General features: G+C 37.9%; 1 protein-coding gene across 1 annotated transcript in view; it reads right to left on the bottom strand.

The window, feature by feature from the left end:
* Window positions 1–8,717: 8,717 nt before the first annotated feature.
* LOC126190587 (matrix metalloproteinase-2-like) overlaps window positions 8,718–24,282 on the bottom strand; it is a 903,752-nt gene continuing 888,187 nt past the window's right edge. Inside the window, exons 7-10 of the mRNA XM_049931032.1 lie at window positions 20,292–20,716; window positions 18,356–18,497; window positions 17,409–17,672; window positions 8,718–10,558 (exon numbers count right to left, since the gene is read on the bottom strand). Coding sequence (XP_049786989.1) covers window positions 10,284–10,558; window positions 17,409–17,672; window positions 18,356–18,497; window positions 20,292–20,716 — 1,106 coding nt within the window. The 3' untranslated portion in view covers window positions 8,718–10,283. The remainder of the gene's footprint in view (window positions 10,559–17,408; window positions 17,673–18,355; window positions 18,498–20,291; window positions 20,717–24,282) is intronic.

Genomic DNA, 24,282 nt, shown 5'->3' with positions numbered 1-24,282 from the left:
GTTCGCAATGATACTCGCAACGTGGAGAGGGCATGGCTTAGCTATGATACTGAAATTGGGGAAACATGCTGTCACATCATTGGCCGGTGCTGAAGTTCGTGTAAAATTTTTTGCGCTATCAAGTCTGTTGCTTGATATTACAGTACATCGGCGGTGTCTTTTCCATCACATCCGTGCATTTGTTACCACATAATGATTGAGTGACATCGCTTGTTTGAGTTGGGGAAGAAGTTTTGTGGATGGGTGACAATTTCTGGAGTGGCGAGCAGCTAAACAGCGACCGCGTACAAGAGTGCAAAATTAGGAATAACTCGAAATGGAACGCAGAGCCATCATCTATTCCGTCACTGTGACAAATGAGATTAAATGTAGTTGTCATCAGTCACTTTCGGACGGTAGTTTGGAAACTCTCCACAACGCTGCCAAACTCTTCTAGTTTCCTTATGTTTTAAGTGTGTTTTATTTAAATATCACCCAGTGTTATGCTATCCGCCGTAAGAATATGATTTACACCGTGTGATGTCTAGTTTTCTGTGAGAGGTCGTCGATCAGAACGTCTTAATGTGAGTTTAGAATCTGACAGAGACCTCGAAGTCGTGGCAGAAAACGAAGTGTTTGGCAATGTACAAAAGCGTGTTAGAAAACAGTGTTTGAATCAGGACCGGAGGGAGCGTCTCATACGATAATTCGCTTAGAGTATAGGTGATGAAAGTTGAAAGTGGTCTCTGCGGTGTTTGTATGTTTAATACGATAGTGTACACATAGGCAGCTGCAGCTTGAGGTGCCGGACTTGGTGAATCGTAAGGAATGCCTGGATGGCTGCACGCTACGCTATTCTGGGGAACTATTGTGATATCTCTTTCTTCGCACTGGAGGCCCACTGTAGCTATACGTCATTGCGCTCGCATCGACGCCTAGGTGACTTGTAAATAGGATGAGCTTTTATAGTTCGTAATTTTTCTATGTTGGGGTGGGTATAGAATAACGAAGATAGCATGTTGGGAATCTGTAGTACTTGTATCTAGTTTGGGTATGTACCACATTGCGCGCATTTCCACCGAATGCTGAAAACAAGGTCCTGTTGCAGTAACTCAGCTCGATCTGTTTCTACACAGATTGCAGAAGGTGTTGGATATGTTTTTCTCCGACTTCCGACTTAAACTGGAACTAGCATTTGTGGAAAGCAGTAGAAATTGGTGCGACTGCAAGATGTGTAGGGTGTGATTAAAACGAGGTTGTAATTTTACTGTAACAGACAGGTTCGAGGAAGGTGACTCATTTAGAGATATGAGAGTAAGTGAAAAATGATTGACTTGTGGGTGTGAGCGTATGCAGGTATGTGTTTGAATGGACGTTATTTCTAATATATAGCGTAAGGCTAGAGATCTGAGAAGTTAGAGTACTTTTTCTTCTTAGGACCTCAATCAGCACATCATCTACTACTACTGTCTGTCATCGCCTTTAACTCAGCGGATATATCGCGGAACGTCTGATACGGTCATGAGACAGAATGCGTTGCAAAAACTAATGAATTATGTAGTTGGATGCGGTGTAATGGAGTCGCAAATAGCGCTTGCATACGATGTTCCTTAGCCGAATGGCTTTCTAAGTTTATTGAGTTTATCGTGAGGTTGCATCGTTGGCTGTTAATACACACATTTCTACGATCACGGTCACGGTATTTGTCCGGAAAACACCACCTCATTCAGAGGTAATGTCGTACCTCGATTCGTAAAGCGGTTATAGGTTTTAACATGGACACTTGGGTGCACCTGTAGGAGCGCTTGTGAGAGTAACATGGAGTAGTTGTTGGGATCGGAATTTTTTCTTTAAATCTGTTCGGTTACGTCTATGACATGTTGGTATGACTCGCAGGAAGATTGTAAGAGACATGCAGACCCATAGTTGATCATCGGTCAGTATTATTGGGTGTCGTATGCATCCAGTTTGACGAGGTAATAGTATATTTAGTATTAGTGCTGGGTGTGTGATATGTTCGCATTTGAGCATCAGGATTATAAAGTACAAGTGTTTGTGTAAAGGAAATGTCTATGTGTTTTTGTAGGGAGGGTATGGATTTGACTTGGAGTACTGTGCGAAGGGAGGAGTATGTCTAGTCGTAAGGAGGGTACAGGTATTTCCAGAGCCACAGCGGTCAACAGAGTGTATTTCTGATATTCAGTCACTGCCGAATACCGTTCAGTTGAGACCGCGATCGTAAGATTTAATTGTAAGTATAATGATAGAAGATATATGTGAGGGTTTTCTAGAATGTGTTCCTGTATGCAAAGTCTGTGGTGGTATTGATTCGCGTTCCCATGTTAATGGTGGCAGTCTTCCGAATGCAGAGGCCTGTTGGAGTGTAGGAATGTATCTGAGTTAACTTTACCATCTTCTAGACTACCGAATAGCGAACTAATACTTAGTATGTGCTGAGCGGCTTTCGTGATCAGGTGAATTTTGAGAAGGTGGTGCGTTTGCGGTGGAGCGTTATTCCCTCCCATGTAAATTATTCGGTCGGCTGCTTCTACATATTTGGTGCCTTTAATTAGTTGAGGGAAGATCGATTGTGGTGTGTTGGACACACGTTTGCCTGTTCTCTAGACGTGGGAAAGACCCTAGTTGGTTTGTAAAGAATATTGATCATCTGGAATCTGTTAGATCACCGACTTCGGTATTCGAGGGTGCAAATATCAGTTTACTCTGCTTGTTTCTAGTTAGTCAATGGTTTAGAGCACGCTGCACCTCGCTAAAGTTTGGTGCTTGTGGAGAAATAATTTACAGTCTATATCTTGTGCATTATGTTGCGTTTGCGATCGGGAGGCTACTGCTTTGTGCTTGATATCCAGAACTACAGCGGAAATTGTATAATATTATGGCGAAAATATTGGTGTTCTTGTAATTGACGAGTCTGGAGATGTCTGTAGAAATGCGAGCTAGAAAGAGGAAAAAGTAACACGTTTGTGCCGAGGGGAAACGAGCCTGTCTTCTCCCAACAGTTCTGAGAGTGACTTCGGTCCGCAGATGCGAAGGGGATGATTTGGTATGGTGGGGGATATGAATTGCATGTTTACTAGATCGAGACGGTACTCGGTGATATATTCCTTGGTTGGAGATCGGTTTGACGCTCCAGTATTCTTGTGAGTGTCGTATGTATTTGATGACCTGTAGAGAACTTTGCGATGTTTAGTTGTCAGTGCAAAATGGTGACCAGTGTAAAATAGTTTATTACCACTGAGTGTAGCGTCTATAGAAAGAAATTACAGGTTGGAGGTGTATAGATTGAGGGAACTGTCGGTGCAATTTAGCAATCTTTGCAAAATAACGACAGAAAGCTCCAGAAAGAAAAGTGACGTTAGTAATTCTACTGGTAAATTCGATAAGAGCCAATGAGAATGCTCGATTGATTGTGGTGGGATGTAGGAGCGGTGAAAACATTTGTGTATGTTGAGAGCAGGAAGGCTATCACGTTATGTCCGGGAGGATGGCTCGATTCGGCGATATTTTGGTAAACAGGTTAGGGTAGGAATTTTGGCGCATACGAGCTGAGACAACAAGAAAGTGAGCGTTAACTGTTTCTGGGGCACTATAAAATTACGGAGAGCTGGACTTGGCTGATTTTTTTTTCACAAAGCCATGTGACGTAAGAATAACATTGAGAATGTTTTAGTAGGCGATGTGTCATTCACGCTGGGGCGGTTATGTGCGGTTGAACGGGTGTGTCAAAACACTCTGAGCTAGTCTGCCTTCAATGGTAAAGATTGGTGGCGCCTGAGATGCCTCGAATATGAAACTGGCGTGAACGTACTTTGGAATGCTATGACAGTATAACCGTGACTGTATAGAGGCATGCAACTATCGCCGGTGTTCGATGACGCCGTCTTGGGGACTGTGACGGAGCGTGCAGGATCCGAGCTGTGGTTGCCTCACTTCGTGGGGGTTGTGGCTCGTGGCCCTAAATGGAGGTCTGTGAGTGCTTTGACAGCTGACGGCTGCGTCCACCGTACGTGCGATCACATCGTCATCGGTGTCTAGTGGATAGGAATTTCTCAGGTGTTACGTATGGATGGGGGTGCCACCACCTCATGCTTGTGGAAGCCGAGCAGGGGCCTGTGCACTGTTTGACATCTGACTGGGGTGTCACTTATCACTACCTCCTGTGTACTCTACTGGACATGGGGACAGTGGACTGCTTGCGCGCGTTGATTGCATTATTTCACGAGCAGCTCTGTAGGCCATGCTATGCGCTATTTGGACAGTTTACAAGTACTGAGCGTGTCTATACATCAGTGTGAAGAATTATTTAGGAGCAGTTTGCTATTGTGTACTGAAATTACGAGTTGGTTGCGTGTCTGTGGGCTGTGCAACATGGCCCCAGGCACATCAAGGTGGATCTTTTGTATCAATGTGATAGATATAGTCTATCGTTAAATAAGTTGTTTCAAAATAAATAGGATGCAGTCAATCCTTACTCTCCCCAGCAGCCCAGAGCAGGCTGAGTTGTCTTGCCACCATTTTCCATAACCATCTTGGTTTACATCAGGAAACGGACGACAGCATCCTCTGCTGGTGGTACTGAGTACTAGACCTCGTGGAGAACACACTGTTTGCTGCCATCACGGATAACTGTACTTGTGTCATCAGCTGGTGTCACTGTGGCGTCCTCTGGCAGCGATGAAATGTACTAAGCCAGTTGGGGTCTGGAGCTCGTGGTGAAGCCACTAGGAGGTGCCATCTTAGATTACGGTACTTGTGTCATCACCTGACATAACTACAGTGTCCTCTAGTGGCATCGATATGAACTAATGTCAGTTGGGCTATGGACTCAGTGGCGAATACACTTGGTGGTGGTGCTGCCTATAATTGTTTAAATAAAGACTGGTTTATGATTTAGACAGTTGACGATTAGCAAGCTGAGTCTTTTAGAGGGATTATTATTTTGACGATTTAGGAGTTGTTTGGCTATCTGGACCTAAATGTATTGCATTATTTATGAGTTGTTCGCATATCTGTAGGCTGTGCAATGCGTTATTTTTTATGCTTTACAATTAGCAAGCATGTATGTAGAGCTTTATACATGAGTTGTGTAGGAGTAGTTTGCAGGTCTGTATGCTGTGGGGCATGCCCGAGCGTGTGTTCTGTGATACATATACTCCATCCCTAAATAAATTGCTCCCTCTCTCCATCAGCCTAGTGCGGGCTGAGTCCTTTTACCAGCAACCCCTAGGAAGAGGTTTCATGCTGGAGGCTTAGGTTAGTGGTGGTGAGCTTCATTTGCAACAATTTTCTTAGGGGGGTGGCAAAAGTGCATGTGACCTTTCTTTACTGCCAGAATTCAAACTTGGCCGCAGTTCCTAGGAAGAGGTGATGGTCTGGACCTTGCAAAGTAGTTGAAAGTATAGTGAACACCTTTTCTTACCTATATTAAGTCGAATCACGTCACTAATGCAGTAGCCAATAGGAGTGCAGCATTCTAGGGGTGGGGGGTGCTAGGTCACAAATGAACACAGTGCTGATAGTGGGAAAATGTCGAACTTCTCATTTGATCATTGAATATTGAAATTCTAAATTGACTTATTGATATGATTAAAATTGAAATGGAATTAGGTACTTAGGTAATTGATAGGTTAGATGTGTGATGTTGGTGTTGGTTTAGTTAGCATATTTACAGAAGACTATGTACAGCGTGTGTATGGAGGTGGCGGCCTGGGGTGTTTGACATAAGGGGTCGGTGGGGCGGCGCGAGAGAGAGCTGATGATCTTGTGTCATCAACTGATGTCACGGTAGTGTCCTCTGGTGGGCACGATATGAATTAAGTCAGTTCATGCCTCTTGCATAACGTTTCGGGATGCTTCATAGTTGGCTTCAGTAAAGTTTTGGGTTCTAATGTTTAAATCCTGAAGTTACCAGAGTGAGTATTCAAATTTATAAATTTGTTTAGTAGAGTCAGTTTTCATCAACATGTGAACAGTACACAGCAGCTGTTGTTAATGTCTGTCATTCTTAATCTTTTTAATTTGTTTATAGTAAGTCTGATACACTCACAACTGTCATACATCTGTTTGAGCTCTAAAATGGTTACTATATGAAAAGAAAGGGACAGGGCAATAAATTTTGTCTGGTATATTCTAAAAGAATAAAAATATTAAACCTGTAGCTACAAGAAGTCAATTTCAGACACTTTATATATTACATACATGTACTAAGGTCCAAATGTACTTGACATGAGTGTAAATATTGAGTTAAATTAGTAAGAAAGATATGTAATATTTCAGTATACTCAATAATGTTTGTGCCAACAAAAATGTGCTTTATGTCTATGCTTAAAAGATGTTATTTAACAGTTTTATGGACTTCTAAATGCATTCAGATCTGTACCCAACTAGACATTTGTTCAACATTGCAAAATACAGCAAATCAGATGGTTCTGTGAAGTCACTTTGCTGAACAGTAGTCCTTCCAAATGATTGCTTAATGACTAGAACACCTTGACCAGTTTAACCCCCCTTCTCCAACCACCCCATCAAGTCTGTAGTATACGTGACTTGCACAGTAGCATTTACCTGGATGAAATTCATCTGGTAATATCTGGAGGTGATTCAGGAAAATCACAATTATTTAATTCATCCATCTAACATATTTCAGTTCTAAATTAAGGTTCTGCCATAATTTCTGAATAATGGAGAGCAGACTGGGATCCCATCAATCATTTGCATGTGTCTTCGACTGATGTTCATTCCAAATATGGAAGACCATTGCTATCATGTTTGATACCGTAGTATCTTTTGTTGTCATTCATCACAAAGCACCTGCTGCAAAAAGGCACAACATTTTCTTCCCTGATAGCTGCAGACCTGCTATCGGCTGTGCTGCCTCTAATTAAAGATCTTATTCATACCAAAAGAAATTATAATATTTAACAGTTGAATGAAATGAAGGTATATTACTATACATATTCCTCATTGGCTTCCAAAGATTTATCAAATTTCTTTACCCTCAGTTTTACTGGAATAAGATAACCAATATCTGTTACTGTACATGCAGGTTACCTGGCATCTTTTCTTCCAGTTCATTCTGTAACACAGAAATACTGAAACTGAGTATAGAAATATTTCAGCTGTTTAGCTAGGCATTACAACTCTTGGAAGTGGGAATATACAGAGACCAAAATTTAGTCACATCACTGCACCCTCTTGCAGCAACGTCTCTAACCTGACTGACTCAATCAGCATATGCTGCAAGGATACTTGGGAAAACTGCATTCAATTCTTTTACATCATGAAATTTCTATTATTCAAGTAAAATAAGTAATTCATAACAGGTTTCAGTTTATTCAGGTTCTGAAATATGCACATCTTTACATACAGTTTTTACACTTCCATAAAATAATAAATATCACAGTAATTACAAACTAAATAGTTACAATCTTTCCATTTACACACAGCCAATATAATTACTTCTCTTGTGTAAAAATGATCATGTATATTATTGAAACTGGAAACAAACAGTTTTTCATGAGACAAAAATGGCACATATTTAGTTAATATGTTTCATTTACCCACATGCAAAGTCAAATTTTTTTATGGCACTGATTTCAGATTTACACAGAACGTTTTGTACAGCCAAGTAGTTCTAATTCCTATAAATCCAAATGGAATACAGTCACTAGAAATATAAGCACAAACTGGTAGGTGATTCTGAAAAAGCATGAACCAAATAAAACTGTCTTCAGAAACTCATTTCCCTCTCCTTAAGAGGAAATTAACTTCCTTCTTTTAGTATTCCATTGTAAAATATAAGCATGAAGAGAATGCCTGTAAATTTTATACATTATCATCTCTGTCTTCATTTCTATTACACATAAAGGCATTCTACTTGACTTCAGAAGTTTATAAATTCAATAATGGTCTTAACGTGCTGTCCAGTTTAACAATTTCATCCATAATATAGTGCCAACATTTTGAACCACTTAATTCAAATAAGCTTGTTAAATAACTTTTGTGGTTAAAACATTTTACAAGTAATACTCTTAACAGTTCATTCACAAAATAACATTTATTAAAAATTTTAAAATTGTAAAGAGTTTAGCAATAAATAAATATACATCTCAGTCTTTCTGTAAGTGATCAAAAGCATTGAATATCTGCTCTTACTTTTTTCTGTTTCTTACATAAAAAATAGGCTGGAAAAACAGCAAATTGTGTAAAAGCTTAAGGCACAAATGATTCTGTCTCAAGAATAAAATGCATATACAAATTTCTCCTACGATTATTTCAGTTTCTTTCCAATTTTTAAATACTGTTACAGTTATGAGTGCTCTTTTCAAATATTTTTCACTGAAATCAGTGTCCGTATGAGGGAAAGTTAAAACAGTCTTCACTGTGCTTGCATGTAAAAAACAGTTTCCAGTAAAATGAGTGACTATAAACAAAGGCCTGTTTTACACATCTGGTCTATAGGTTTAGACAAAGAAATTAAGTTTAGCAAAATACTAGATGGTCAAAGGCATAAATTGCACCACATTTTGAAAAATACTTTTCCTGATCAAAAATACATTACTTGTTGCTTCATACAAATGAACTGTGGTTATACTCTTAAACTATGAAATAGCACACAAAAGTAATGTTCTCCAATGAAACAGATACACCAAAAACAACTTTGTGAAAAGGGTCTATTCAGTGTGTTCCTGCATTAATGAATATGGACCCCCCCCCACCCCCCCCCAAAAAAAAGTAAATAAATAAATAAATAAAAGTGAGAAAAAAGGGCCTGGTATTCTTCTTGCTCAGCAAAAAGTTTTACTTACGCTGAATAGGACACTGGATTCTGAGACATTGTTGAAACCAGTAAGTAACCTATTTTGTAATTGACAGGAAATGTATAATCACTCATGATCATATAGCTAAATCTAGAACTATAACTAATTTATTGACAATATGAGAGGGTATCTTATTTATTTTACATTATTATAGTACAGATTGAATCTCACTTTGAACAAAAAATATTTATTCTCTGAACATCAAGAATTTTCAACAATGACTTTCAGTGGCTAATTTGAGTGGAGCACTAATAACTGGTTGAGCAACTGTTTTCATTCTATGCAGTGAGAATTGCCATCTAGCTCAGTTAAAACTTGTAATCTAACTTAAGAACTTATTAATAAATAAGAATGCTACTGTCTCATTCATACACATAGACAAAAATGGCAGTGAATCATTTATGATAAGTGTCTTGGTTTTCAGGGTAATAAATTGATGTATACATGAGATATAGCAATCAAGAGGTCATTACTCATAGTGAAATTTAATTTAGTTACTTCTGAGAATTATGATATGCAGACATATTTACTAATGTTTTCACTGCATAGAGTTCCCAGGCACACACAATATGAAAATACTGTGGGAGGAAAATAAATGCTGTTGGTAGACTGCTCCACCAACCCCATTACAATTATCAGTGTAAATTTTTAACCAACTACAGATATATACAAAAGTAGTTGGACATGTTTGTGGATAGGGAATGTTTTGTAAATGAAAGTGTGTTATATCTGTTTGTAGTATTTTCTTTCACAACTTCTGGAACAAGCTATGGTCCATAATTCAATCAGTCACTTTTGTTTGAAACAGATGGCATAATAAAAATAAAACACAACTGTATTACACTGAAATTCCAAGAAAACACACATAGTAAGGTGTAAAGCCAGCCTTAGCACCCAAAATGTACATCTTTAAAGTACAATTTTATTTACAATCTTGCAACATGAAAATATAAATGGATGCTGCTTACCTCCACTAAAAAATTTTAGTACAATTTTTACATGCTCCCATTTGACATCTAATGTAGACATCAGCAAATGGGTGAATACATTTCGCAGAATGTGAAATGTCAGAGATCTTTCATATTTGTAAAATAATGCTGTCATTTCTTTATTCAATATGTCAGCAGTTCTCTCCCACACACAAGATTTTGAATTCCAAAATGAACCACAAACATGACAGCAAGGATAGTACTTCTAAATTAACTCACTCCATGCACTCATTTGATATTGGCAGTTTATGGGTGTTACAAATTACAATAATTACAATTCAGAGTAATTAATTGTGATGTGGATACTCTACTTAAAAAAAAAAAAAGTGGTTCTGAAGTTTCCCAAAATGAAAAACAAATCACTGCATGTCCTTACAAAGTTTTAAATTTATACTTTTGGAGACATCACTGTTACCTGAAGTGTAGGAGTGAGGCTATTTTGCACATAGAAAAGTTTACCCTGACAAGATGAGTCTCACAATACTTGAAAACATAGTAGGGCTATTGTTAAAAGAACTGTAATAGAGCCATTAAAAAAGCTTGTTGCTTCAGAACCAACTTCTGCTTCTGCATGATGGTTCGTCTCATCTATTTCATTTGTCTCTCCATCTGAGGCTGTAACTTCACCCTCAATGCCTGGTGGGCAGCCCATCCAGAATACTGATGACTGCATTGGCTTCTCACTCTCCACACGCATATATTGGTCGTTGAACTTCCAGAAACCTTTTCCTTTAAAGAAGTATGTCTTTCCTGCCAAATAAAACAGATAGAACATAGTGGGTCATTTTACAAGAAGCGCTTATCTTATAACTGTAGTTTAATTTAAATAATGATACCTTCAGTAGATGAAATATCAATAATGTCGATAAACATGCACAGAAGTACATACACTACCCCCAGCTTCATAACTAAGAATGTCTTACTAAGGGTTGAGAGAGAAATAGGTTGGGGAAGGTTAAAAAGGGCAGGTCACTCAGAACCCAGGATGAAAGGGACTCATCAACTAATTTCTTTTTCCTATGTTGGCTACACCTTTTAATTTTGTTGTAATTTAATTTCAAGCCCACTTTCCATGTTGCTCCATAAAGGTTCTCTACTCATTGTTGAAGTTTTTTGTATTAGAGGGAAACAGAACATTGTGGCCATCAAAATGAAAATGGGTCATGGGTGTTCTATTGACTCATATTATGTCTTCATTTACCACGCTTATATATTTCCTCTGAAAGTACTGAGGACAGTTTTTGTGATATGGAGTGTCCTGGCCTGGCTGCTCTTACAGTTATGGTAGTGAATTTCTCAACTCCTAATAAGGTGTAAAGCAATTATGTGTATATTATTCAGTATACTAAAATAGGGTGTATCAGTGCTTTATGCTCAAAGACTCTCAGAACAGATTTCATTAAAACTAACAGTAAATCTAAACCTTCCCGAAAATGTATGAATTGCCCAACAACTAGCAATTCATGTTCATCACTCTATCATGTTGAGATTCAAATTTTACTGCCATGTCTGGCATGTGCAGACATCATTATGTGCATGTTTTTCAAGTCAATTATTAGTAGTGTTATTTTATTCTCCATGCAGTGAGTTATGAATAAAGTTGTTTTGTAATTATGTGCCATGCTTGTATAATTAAATTACATCACAACAGGTTACGGCGAGCAAAAACAATATTTTTCAATTAAACAAAAATGTAAATTCCTAGCCTGAAAACCATGGGAATACAAGTTCGTTAACACAAAATAACGCTATATATAACTGCTTTGCATGGAGTTTGACTAGAAACACTTCCACACAATGATTCTGACAAATGGAGAATACAAGTCCAAGCACTGCTCATCAAAACTGGCACTCGGGGACACACAACTAGAGACATACTGCAACATGCAGCATCTAGTGAATGCAAACTGCTTGCTGCTGCAGAAGCTAAATACAAAGCATGGTTAGCAACAGACAGAAAAGCAAAAGTAGACTATTTTATCCACCACACCACCAAGCTGAAGCAAGTAAAGAACTGCACTGTATCGTGTCAGGTATGGCCTAAACTCTAATCAATACATGCATCCAAAGAGTCTGCTTGCACAGTAATGTCGCTCAAATACATTCTGCTTCAGAAAATGCAATGTAGTGATGAGTGACAGAACATCTTACTGAATTCTTAGATGCTGTGGAATAATTGCAATCAATGGATGTCAACATAAATGGTGTGAGACATTAATTTCTCCCAGCTCATACAATGTTCAAATAACTTACATAATGCAACCAGGTGATGTCGACACCGACTGCCATTTTGACAGGAGTTAACCTGCTGTTTTCAAAGCAGAACTGCTGCAAATAAGTGCTGTGAAAGGAAATTTAAAACGTGGGTTTTCAAAGAAACTCCAGAAAGATAACACTCAAGCACACTGTAAATATTAGCACCATCACAAACCAAATATGACTCATGTCAGAAGTTATCGATAGTGAAATTAATAATCAGTAGGTGAGGTAGGATAAAATCTGTCCCTCTGTCTTTTTGAGAAGTCAGAGAGCATAATTCCTTGCAGAACTTAAACAAAAACCATCCCTGCAGAACATTGTCTTGGCACAGGTCATCCTATGGAATATAACAACAAGGAGATTCTGGCATGCTCTTCCAGCTTTGGCAGAGTATTTTTAAGAAGGCTATTTAAATTCAGTTAGCAAGTAACCTTATAAATAAAGATAGAGGTTTTTGTTTAAATCCTGTGGGGAATCCTGTTCTTTCCCTTTTCAAAAAACAGAGAGACAAGTTTAGGCTACCTCACTCACTGATTATTAATTTTACAATCAATAACTTGTAATGTCAGTTATCTGTGGTTTGTGATGCCAGTAGCATTTACAATATGCATGAGCATTATCTTTCCAGAGTTTCTTTGAAAATCAAGGTTTTTAAAACCCTTGCACAGCATTAATGCTGCTCTATAGTCTTCCAGATAGCTACAACAATTTTAGATGTCCTGTTGAATCTCATGACAGCCTACCAGATGTTGAAATGCTAAATGTAAAAATCTTGGATGAACAGAATGCAAAGAGTCGCAAAGACAGTGAAAGTATGAATGCAGCAATGTTCATTAAATATGATAGATGTTTCACAAACAAGGCAAAAAGTGCTGTTGAGTGACAGTGATGAATCAGAACGAAAATCAAAATGAAAACACAAAAGGAACAAAATCAGAGTGCAAATGCAGCTTCTTAACAAGAAAGAACACAAAGAATATGAGTCCTTTTTCAAGAAGAAACTAAGTCAATTCTGTCAAGAATCTCATTGCTGTTTGGAGTCACTAAACTTCAGAGCAGGTTCATCCATAGAGATGACTCAACGTGTTCCGAAGTTTTATGATTCCAACATTTTTTGGTGCATATAAAGTGTTTGTACTGCACACATGTGCAACAGTCCAAAAGTGATCGCAAATGTGATAGAAATGGAAGAGGATTTAATGCTAGCAGATGACAGTGCTACACAAGTAACAGCTAAAGGTGAGATATGCATCACAACTGCAGTCAGTGGCACCACCTCCATAATGCTTAAAAACATTTTGTACATGCCAGAACTCAAATCCAGCCTCATTTCAGTGACGCAGGTTGTGGATAAACTTATTTAGATTTACATGAAAATGAACCAGATCATCAACAAAGAGGAAACATGAATTTCATGAGAGAAAATTTCAATGGTAAAACAAGCATTGAATGAGAGCCATTGTCAGACTATGAATCATGCTATGGTTTTGAAGAAGAGGAGCATCCAGTTAATACAGGCCAAGAATTCAATCCTATTGTTGACCTCTCATCTGATAAAGACAATAATTCTTCAAGCATCACATGAACTCAACAGTTTGTGCCAGGTGTAGCCTCATCAGATGTTTGACTTCACGATGCTAACTTTATTTTGAATGCAAGAGATCAATGTCAATGATAAATTATCTGTTCCAATGTGGTTTGGGGAAATATATGATGAAATAAGGTTACTGGTGAAAAATGACACATGGGACATTGTAGGCAGGCTAACAAATTAAAGGGTAGACTGTATGGGTTCATTCTGAGGCACAGATACAGAAATGATGGATTTTTGCTAAGAGACAAAAAACAAGACTAGCTGCATGAGGATTCATCTAATGGCCTCAACTTGACTTTGTGGAAACATTATCTCCAATTGCAAGAATCTAATCACTTAGACTATTCATGGACTTGTCAGTGAAATTTGACTTGGTGTCACACAACTGGATATCACCACTGCATTTCCCAACGGTGAAATTGAGACAAAAGTATTGATGGATCAGCTGGTCTCACTTGTTGAATTCTTACAAAATATGAACGATGTGGAGAAAAACATACAGTCAAGAAGGAAAGTGGAATGCTCCAAACATTGAAATCCATTGATAAGGTGTGTAAACTTAGAAAAGCTATTTATGGGCTGTGGCAAGCTGGTAGACAGTGGTATGCTAAGTTGAATGCAACCCTAACATCAATTGGATTCCAACCCACAAATTTAGATCCATGTGTATTTGTAGATAGTGTAGGGAAACGTCCAGTCTTCCTACCCCTTTACATAGATGACGTAATAAAATAAGTTATCAGCCAGATATGACATCAACAATTTTGGTGCCATAAAGTACTATCTGGTGATCGAGGCAAATAAATCAGATGACAAAATCACACCTGTGACAAAGAGGCTGTATTAAAGAAGTTTTAAACTTACTCATAGTGAATGACAGCAAGTCAAGTAGGACTCCATTGGCAACTGGGAGCAAGTTCTACACAACAGTTACAAATACAGAAGATGGTACCGATTGGAGAATGATCGTCACTGGTACTTTATCCAATATATGCTATGTGGTCAATAAGCTAAACAGTACAATAACAGCCATACTTTTATGCACTGGTAAGTGGCTAAGAGAATTCTTCAATACCTCACAGGAACCATAGACAAGAAACTGCCGTACATCAACAATAAGAAAGGAATCTTCAGTTTCACTTATGTTGACTAATGAAAATCTAATGCTGATAAGAAATATACAGGTGCAGCTTCACTTCATCCAGATAAGCAGTCTCATGGTATTCACACAAACAGAGAGCCATTGCTCTTTTGTTAATTACAGCTGAGAATTTGAGCCTCATTGAAGCAGCAAAAGAAGTGATTCAGCTGTCAACATTCCCAAAGGAGCAATGTTTAGTGAAACTGTAATACATTAACCTGTTCACTGACAATCAGTCAGCTGGAAAGTTAGAACTTAACCCAGTTTATCAATCAAAGATTAAACCCATTTGTATAAAGTATCTCTTCATATGCCAGGCTTGAGAAGAGTATCCACTGAAACTGGAACATCAGCCAACAGAATATGTGATGGCAGACATACTAACAAAGGCTCTTCTTGTACCAAAGCATGAGAAATGTGTTGAATGACTTGGACTTCAATCCTAGAACCATGAACTTAAGGCTCAATTCTTAATTTATAAGTGTCTGTAAAAATTTCGGGGAAATGTTGAGATTCAGAATTTACTGTCATGTAATATCTTTGGTGTCTATAGATGTCACTGTGTGCAAGTTTTCCAAGTCAACTGTTAGTAGTTCTGTGTTATTCTCTGTGCAGTAAGTTACAAATAAAGTTGTTCTTAATTACATGTTGTGCCTGTATTGTCAAACAACATCCCAACATGTACAATTCCATTCACAACTTGCAAATGGTCCATTTTGCTATGTCCACTTCTGGAGTCATGTGATTAAAATCCAATGTTGTTTCGGTGTGAGTGGTGCTAATTTTGGTGAATATCTTATAATCTACAGAAATGAGGCTGGTAAGTTTATGGTTTCTTTATATTGCCCTTCTTCTTTCTAGTAAAGCTATTACTTTTGTATTACTTCACCTACTGTTATAACAATTACTTTCCTTAATATCTTGAATGTTGACATCATCTGGCATTTCTTCTGCTGTGTCCGTTTCCTTATTGACTGCTTTTCTGCTTCACTGTTCAAATGTTTTAAGAAAGCTTTGAATGCCTGAATAATTTCCTATCTATTGTTAATTATTGTGACTTCTGCCATCTTAATTTTCTGTCAACCCAATATAAGGGCTTTTTGTCTTCATACTCTTCTGTTCTCAACTTTCACTCTTAAATTTTAATTCTAAGTTCCAACATTCTCTCAAAGACATCAGTCAGTTTTCTTTAATTCATCATATTCTGTTGCTTTCACATTACTGTATACTGGAAACTCTCAACTACTTCTAAAAACTGTCACATTCCATTTGAGATTTTCTTTTCTTTTGCTTTTTAACTCATGTAACATTTTTTGTGATTGCATCATTACTAAAATTTTTCTTCATTCCATTCACAGCTGGAGCATGGAATAAATGTATGCTTATATACCTCTTTTGCATTTTTGTGATTTTATTTTGTGGCCCTTATACAATTTGCGTATAAAAGGCTGAAAGTTTACACTAAAAATCAATTCGTGAAATTATCTATTAGATTTTTGTGGCATGTTGTGCATCTTACTTTCTGTGTGTGGCAATTAACATTTTGCAGCACTTCAGTTACACTCTCATGACTATTCATGCTGCTGTCTTCGACATATGATCCATGCCCCTGTCGCTCACTGTATACATTCAATGTAGACAGTGAAAGTGCTTTATAAGCAATTTCTTTTGTCAAGTCTAGTCTCATAAAGCTTGCTCATAGATAACTATACCATCTAAAAGAGTCTGAGACTGCAACCAATACCATCTGACAAGCACTAATACTGTTGGGCACTACTTGAAGGTCTTGGTTTTTTTTAGTCAGTCTCCACCTGCTGCTTTCTGCCTATCAAGAAACCCTTAAATATGTGACAGGCTAAACCCTGTCCACGTGAAAGTTATTTTTTAGCAATTGCAGGCTTTGCACCAAAGAAAAACCTTTCAAAACTATAGAAAGAATTATACATGGTTATTTTCTGGGCTTTCAGTTGTATTTGAAAAACTTAATAATAAAATGTCTCTAATTTTTTCATTCATATTTTTACTTCAGCAATGTACATTTTGAAGCACAGATTCATCATCTGGCCTTCAATTCTTATCACAGGACCTTGATGTGTCAACATACCAGAAACATGTATCTGTGACTGTTCCTCATTTTTGTTGCATAAGACACAACAAAGTAACTTCCATAAGCAGCCACATTCACAGGTACACATTTTTGGATTGTTGACATCACAATGAAAATTTGATAATGAGGTTATGTTTTGAAATGTACAGTGGCAACGTAAAAACATGGCTGAAAAGACAGTTCGATTTTATTATTAAGTTTCCCATTATTTTCTTGGTCTTGATTTTGTCAAGAACACCCACTATGGCTGCTGTGAAATATGTGAACCATTTTTGTTTTTTCTGTCCATGCTGAATTTGGACAATCTCTTGCTTGTTCCTTTCTAACCTATTTCCTGAAGTTGAAGACATAAATTACTAATTCAGATACACATACCACAGCTCTCGCATCTGATGAATAGAGGATTTTCATCTAATCAGTTTGTCACATCACATGTATCTAAGGGTACAAGGAAGAAAATTGCAAATATCAGTGTGTGTCATGAACAATAGTCTCTCACCATCTTTCCACTGGAAAACAGCATCCACATTGTAGCCAACACCACGCCACATTGACATGTCCCTTGGGTAGTCAAGTTCCACCTTGCCAACATCTTCATCAAATCTCCAATACATGGTGCCACTGTAAAAGTAAGTTTTCTTATTGTGTCCCCAAACCATTGCAGCATCCACCCTGTCCAAAGTTTCTGGCAGACCAAGATCTGTTAAAGGCCTTGGGTAGCCATGCATTAGTGTGTTTGCATCATATACAAAGTACTGCCTTCCTGCAAAAAAATAAATAAATAAATAAATAAATCAGTAAAATGCTCTTGACTCATGTCTATACAAAAACATATTTTGCTGGAACAGCTGACTCTTCATATCCTTCATGAGCAGTTGAACAGAGGTAATTGCTGTGTTCAAGATAAATGAACAGAAAAGTGTGGCTGGGATGTCATCAGACCTTAAACAGATTGTCAGTGCTAGACTGCAAGGATATTTATATTTTACTTGCTGTGCACTTCAGTATAACACTGATCAATACACTAGTTTAATCACTGGGCATTACAACTGCTTGGCAATAATGCTTGTACAGTAGTTTATCTGCTTTACTGTTGAAGAACAAGGAAAAAAAAAAACTCTGCAATGAGAATTCAGTTTCTGTATATCTTAAGAGATTTGTTTATAAACTGTAAAACACTTAACATAGATCAATGATGTTGCCATCCAAGTGACAGATTAAGCCAACAGAAATAATAAAAAAATAAATAAGGGAAATTCAATTTTGAAACAAAGAGATAACTGGCAGCAGTTTCAAAGGAAAACCAATAAAAATGAAGGAAAACATTTATGAGGATATAAATAGTAAGCATGTTTTCCTTGCGAAAATTCTGAACTGTTTATATTGTAGCTCCTTCTTTTAGATTTGAAACATATTAGCACAAGCTGTTAAAGTATAGTTGATTACCAATGAAGAAAACAATTTTCTTGTCAAGCCTCTCATATACAGCATCCACATGGGTGAAGTTCCTTGGCAGGCTGTACCAAAATCTCTGAATTTCTGCTGGATAGCCTTCCTCAAGTCCTCTGTCACCAATTCTCCAGAAATACTGAAAATGAGAAACCTTTATTATTATATTTGCTTTGGTGTCCCATGTTATGTCAAACAATAAATGTCCAAATTTATTCCTACCAATATATTAAACTTAATGCTGCAAACAGGCTTCATTGTATTTGCCATTAAACTACAACATTAAAATCTAATGATGACTTGATAAGACTACCCTTTCACTATCTTTGTAATCAATCAATGACTGAGGGTGTATTTCCTGTCAGAGTTGAAGTAGCACCCCTCTGTTAAATTGTATACTAACAAACCACTTCTAATTAAAAACCAGATCTTTTCGAATGTTTATGAGGAAGAGGCCTATGATAGGATACTGACTCATTTTTCAGAGCAGCCTGTCTCAGTTTGGCATTTGTAATGGTTTATCCACAGGCAAAGCCATATTAGATCTTACAAATGAAGTACTGGTGCAGCTGAACAAGAAAAATTATCCTGTTGGTGTAACCATTCGATGACAAAACACTGCATAAGAATACATCCCATATTATCAAGTGTGAACTCAACTGGGAGACGGAAGCTGTGAGGCAAAGCAAATGCACTGTACTGACCACTTATTTAAACAAATTATTATTATTATATTAAAGCATGTCATGTATTTTGTTTTAATATTATGAAAATCCAAGACATTAAGGTAAGTTATATTTGCAAATGGCAAGAGGAAGGGGGAGTGGAGCAGGCAAAGTTGGAAATTCTCGAAACTTGAGATTTTTATGGAGGGTTAATATGAAAAGTGCACCAGGAACATGTAACAGATCCTGTTGGTATGTTTGGTATATTCTGTGACCTTGCCACAGCCTTTGATTTGTGGAGGGGGAAGGGTCAGAAAATTCTACTTAGGAAGCTGAAGTGTTACAGCTTGCATCTCCCCAAAGGGTTACAATGACAGACTGTGTCATAGGTATGACATTAACCTCAGAAAGGATCGATCCTGTGCACACTCTCATTCTTTTTTATCTTTTTTATCTAATACTTAAAACAAAAGACACATATAACTTAGATCATCACCAGCTGTGTACAAACTGATGAAGTCAAGATCTGTAACACTATTTTTATTCTACCTTACTGTACACAGGAAATTCCTCCCTGTTGATCCTCGCTTCCATTCCTCAATTTTAAATCTATTCAGTCTTTATGTTTTGTCATATTTTCGATAAGGCTATTATATATCCCATTTGATCTTTTTACTCCTCTTTCAACCACATTAATGAGTCTTCTGATGCTCAAGTACAAGGTAGCACAGTGTTTAAGGGACTGGACTTGCATTCAGGAGAATGATGGTCCAAATTCTTGTCTGGCCATTCAAATTTAGGTTTTCCAAATTTTACATAAATAATATGAGGAAAATTCTGGGATTGTTTCCTTGGAAAAGAATGTTGCCTTCCATTTACTTCCCCATCTTGAGCTTGTGCTCTGTCTGTAATGACGAGGTAACACTCTCTAATCTTCCCTTCTTCTTCCTGAAGTTCTGCAAAATTATTGCCCTAAAGTAAAAATTAGCAGGATTTGAAAGGGCAGTATTTCTGTTTATTTAGCCAAGTTCAAAAATGGTGATAAACATAACAACCACCCTCTTTTATTACCAGTATAATTAATCTTACAGCAACATGTAGAATTTTGTAACTGGAATGAAACTTTAGATAATGAGTAACAGATTATAAAAATAATAGCACATCACTAAGAACAAAAAGAGGAAGGGACTCATTTGCAAAAGATAACAGACAGCATCAGCACAAGTTCAGACAAAACCTCCTCAAAGCAAAATGTGGATGTACGGTACCTTGTCCTTGAAGATGAACACCTCCCTGCGAATGACAGAGATGGCATCATAGTTGGTGTTGCATGTATCTGGCTTGACTTCTTGGGGCCTTTCCGTTCGCGGCTCGGCAGGCGATGGCCGCGGCGGTGGGAGTGTGGGGGGTGGTGGCCGCGTCCGGGGGCGGTACGTAGGCGGCGGAGGGGGTGGTTGGCGATGACGCGGCTTGTCGTGCTTGGGCGGCTTCGGCGGTCTCCAAGGAGGCCGCGTTGGACGCGTGGGTGGCGTCGGGGGCGGTGTGGGTGGCTGTGTTGGAGGTGGTGGGGGCGGTGGGGGCGGCGGCGGCTGTGTTGGTGGCGCTGTGGGGTGTGGGGTAGGCCATGCCCCACGATCCCGATCACGGTCATACGGATATGTTGGTATCTTGGCCCACAGCCGCTCTTTTGCACCTGTAAAGAAAATAACTCCTGCAGCAAAGTCTACAACACAAAACATCACTTCTTGTCAACACAGCGACCAGAGAGATTTTAATGTGATCAATAATTAGTTATGCTAGGAGTTAACATTGTTTATTGCTGTCTTCGGACGAAGACGTTAAACCTATAACACGGATCTGCTCCAAACGAAAGTGACTCAGCGTGGCTGTCATCATATTTATTTTGGCACATTCAGATATTTTGTATTATAACTTGCAGTATGCCGTTTCAAGGAAGTGGTTCAGTGAAGATTTATCACAAACATGTTATTCTTATCATTAAATGTATGTTAATGACGTGTGAATGAGATAATCGTTCAAGAGATATTATGATACGTATGACTTAAGGAAACAGAAATAGTATGAGTATGGCGTAGCGTAAAGGAGTCATGGATTACACAGAGGAAAGAAGTAGGTTCGTGTCGCAATGACACTTTTTTATTATTACTTATTTTCACCTTGGCGTTGTTAGCGCATTCTGGCACTTCTTTACGAACGTAATATGAGCATTATCTGCAGTATTCTAAGTTATTTATATTCCCGTCTGATTATAAAACGAAGAATAAAATAAATATTTGACTATTTATTTTCGAATATGACGATTTCCGAGTGTAGGGTTAGAGAGGAACCGAGTGAAACGAGCAGCAATGACGTAATTCCTCGCTTGTCACAAATATTTGGCCGTTCATTTCCGAAAACGTCGCTATATCCGAGGGTTTTGTTAGGCAGGAACATAAGAGGACATTGTCACAAAAATTTAGCCTTTTGAGAAAGGGAGAGCCGGCTTTGCGCATGCGTAAGATGAAGTGCTTGTTACGTCACTCCTATTTGGAGCAGATACGTGTTGAAAGTTTAACGTCTTCTGTTGTAGAAAGACGCACTCGTCTTTAGTTTACTATTTAGTGAGATTTTAACATAAATTGTTGGGGATTTTGATGAAATTGTGTATTACACTGACGTACAATAAAGTATGTAATGCCAGCCATGGCTGCAATTTTGATTTATATATAAGTTATAACTAAAAATAAATATCAGTAACTGTTCTTTCAGTCTATTTGCGACCTCAGTGATATTGTTAATACTATGTTTATTAGATTTGCGCTGATGATCACGAAGACGAGCACTCCTAAACAATAACGACTCTTACATTTTATCGGCTGTTAATAAACAGAATAATAATTGGAAAACGGACAGCATATACTCCTTTGTATTAATAATAATTTAGGCACTATTGGTGAAGGTTTATTGCCGTCACGGAAACGCCAGAATTAATAACTGCGTGTAAAACTCAGATTATTCCGTATAAGCGCACTACTTTTGTAAAGTAGTCCTTTGAACTGATTTCCACCTTACATTACTAAGATTCCGTATACATTTCTCTAGGTGACTTCTGCGTACAATTGCACAAAATGATCAAAGGATGAATTGTTATTATTAATAATTATTATTATTAGTACCGTTATTATTAATATAATTCTTGGAATTAATTCAAACAGAAAAAAATTTTCTGTGGAAATTATTTGCTCTGTATAATACTCCATTTTGTGCATGTTCGTGTTTCTACTTGAATTTAGTCGACTTCAGGTGATCTCATTTTTAGTGTTTATTATTGGTCTTGTACTGCACAAATAGCAACATCACAGAATATTATTAGTAACAGCACAACACAAACTTGCAATTTATTCTCAGTGAGTCGCAAAGGATTCGTAAAAGTATATAATTTGCAAGGTTCTCAAACATTAATAATTCAGAGTTCTAGAAAATTTCGTTTATAATCGCAAGCTGGTACAGACATGTAAGGATAAAAGCAGATGGGATACCTGGTGGAATAATACATTTTACAGCATATGTACGGGAAAGGAGTAAACGAAGGAACAGAAACTAGGGAAAGGAATAACGACAAATAAAGTAAGATTGTACCTATAGTGGAGTTAATGGGTTGGAGCTTCGATTCAGCAAGAGCTCTAAAGCGCAGTTACTTTCATTGACCGACATATAATTTAGAACGTAATTTTTAATCCATGCAGACTTCGATTTTCATATGAAAATTAGAATACAAACGGAAAACTAAACAAATCGATTATGAAAATGCACGACCATGGAAAATGCAAGTTAAAATAAAGTAAAAATTTGAAGCCGGATGACTGTTACAAGGCCCCGACCCGTTCAGCCTTTAAAATCAGGAAGTTTTATTATTATTATTATTATTATTATTATTTGTTCATAACCATTTATACTTTTCCTTCATAATGTGTTTGTTGTATAACTGCCAAGTGTAAATGACTTCGTGCAATGATACGTAGCTGCTGATGAGAAAGTGGGAGAAAGGAAGATATGAAAAGCCGGGGGCGATATATTGCCTATTCCTCTCGAATAGCACGAAGAGACCTCCTAGGCTATAGTTACTATCCTACGGACGGATCACCATAATTAGCATATACGCCTTGACTCCAAAGCACTGCAATGACGTGTTGCATTTCACCCAGGAGGAGGATGCAGTATGGCGATCGATTGTTTGCCACAACCTCTCTCTTTCTGCTTTTAGAATTTTTAAAGGTATTATTTTGCCGCTAACTGCCCGCCGTAGCGGCTGGCAGTATACTACTGCTGTCAGGCAAAACAATGGACCAATTGTCGCTTGGCAGTCAACGGTCGTGACGTCATCGTCTGCTCTCGCGCTGCTGCGGATCTACCGCTGAAGGAGAAGTGGCGGTCGGGTTGCGAATGCTGGGCGTGCTAGAAACGGCGCGTTTCGCAAAATTTGTTGTAATCTCCGAGAAAGGCCTTGACGGTAACTACGACGAGTGGCCATTGGAGTACGTTATAATTATCCTGTTCTGCATGACTACAAGCACGAAGAGTTCAAAAATGTGCTCGTTAAGTATAATTTGTGGAAGAAGATATATTTTCCGAGCCTGGAGTATCCTATTTAGAGTTGGATTCTGTTGTTGCTGTATTCAAGCTCATGACTGGTTTAATGCAGCGCTCCATGCCAATCAATACTATGTAAGGGTTTTCATCTCAGCGTAATTGTTTCAACCTATATCCATCTGAAACTTCTCACTATAATCATGCATTAATCTCCCTCTACTCCTCATCTTCACCTTCCTCACGCCTCCCTCGCTAACAAAATTAACGTTTGCTTGATGCCTCAAAGTATGTCCTGTGCCTCGACCACTTTTAGCCATGTTGTGCAGTAATGCTCTTCTCTCTCTCATTAATTCATTGCCTCTTCATTAGTTATTCGATCTAAAAATTTAATCTCCAGCATTATTTTGCAGCACCACATTTCAAAAGCTTCTAATTGTTGTCTGAACTGTTTATCATCCACGTTTCACTTACCTACAAGATTGTGTTACCGTAAATATAATTCCCTTTTCTAAGAGAAAAGGCTAAAATAGAGTTAGAATGCGTGTTGTAAACTCTCGTGCGAGTTGTTTCACAGATATTAACAACGAATGAGCGGTATTGCCACTGCGGTGGGCAGTACCAACGACATACGAAAACAGGCAGAATCGGTTGTCAGTTAACACCTGGCGG

This window comes from Schistocerca cancellata, chromosome 1, assembly GCF_023864275.1.
Source record: "Schistocerca cancellata isolate TAMUIC-IGC-003103 chromosome 1, iqSchCanc2.1, whole genome shotgun sequence".
Lineage (NCBI taxonomy): Eukaryota > Metazoa > Arthropoda > Insecta > Orthoptera > Acrididae > Schistocerca > Schistocerca cancellata.
The sequence above is the reverse complement of the archived record's forward strand: the minus strand, read 5'-3'. Positions and strand labels throughout refer to the sequence as shown.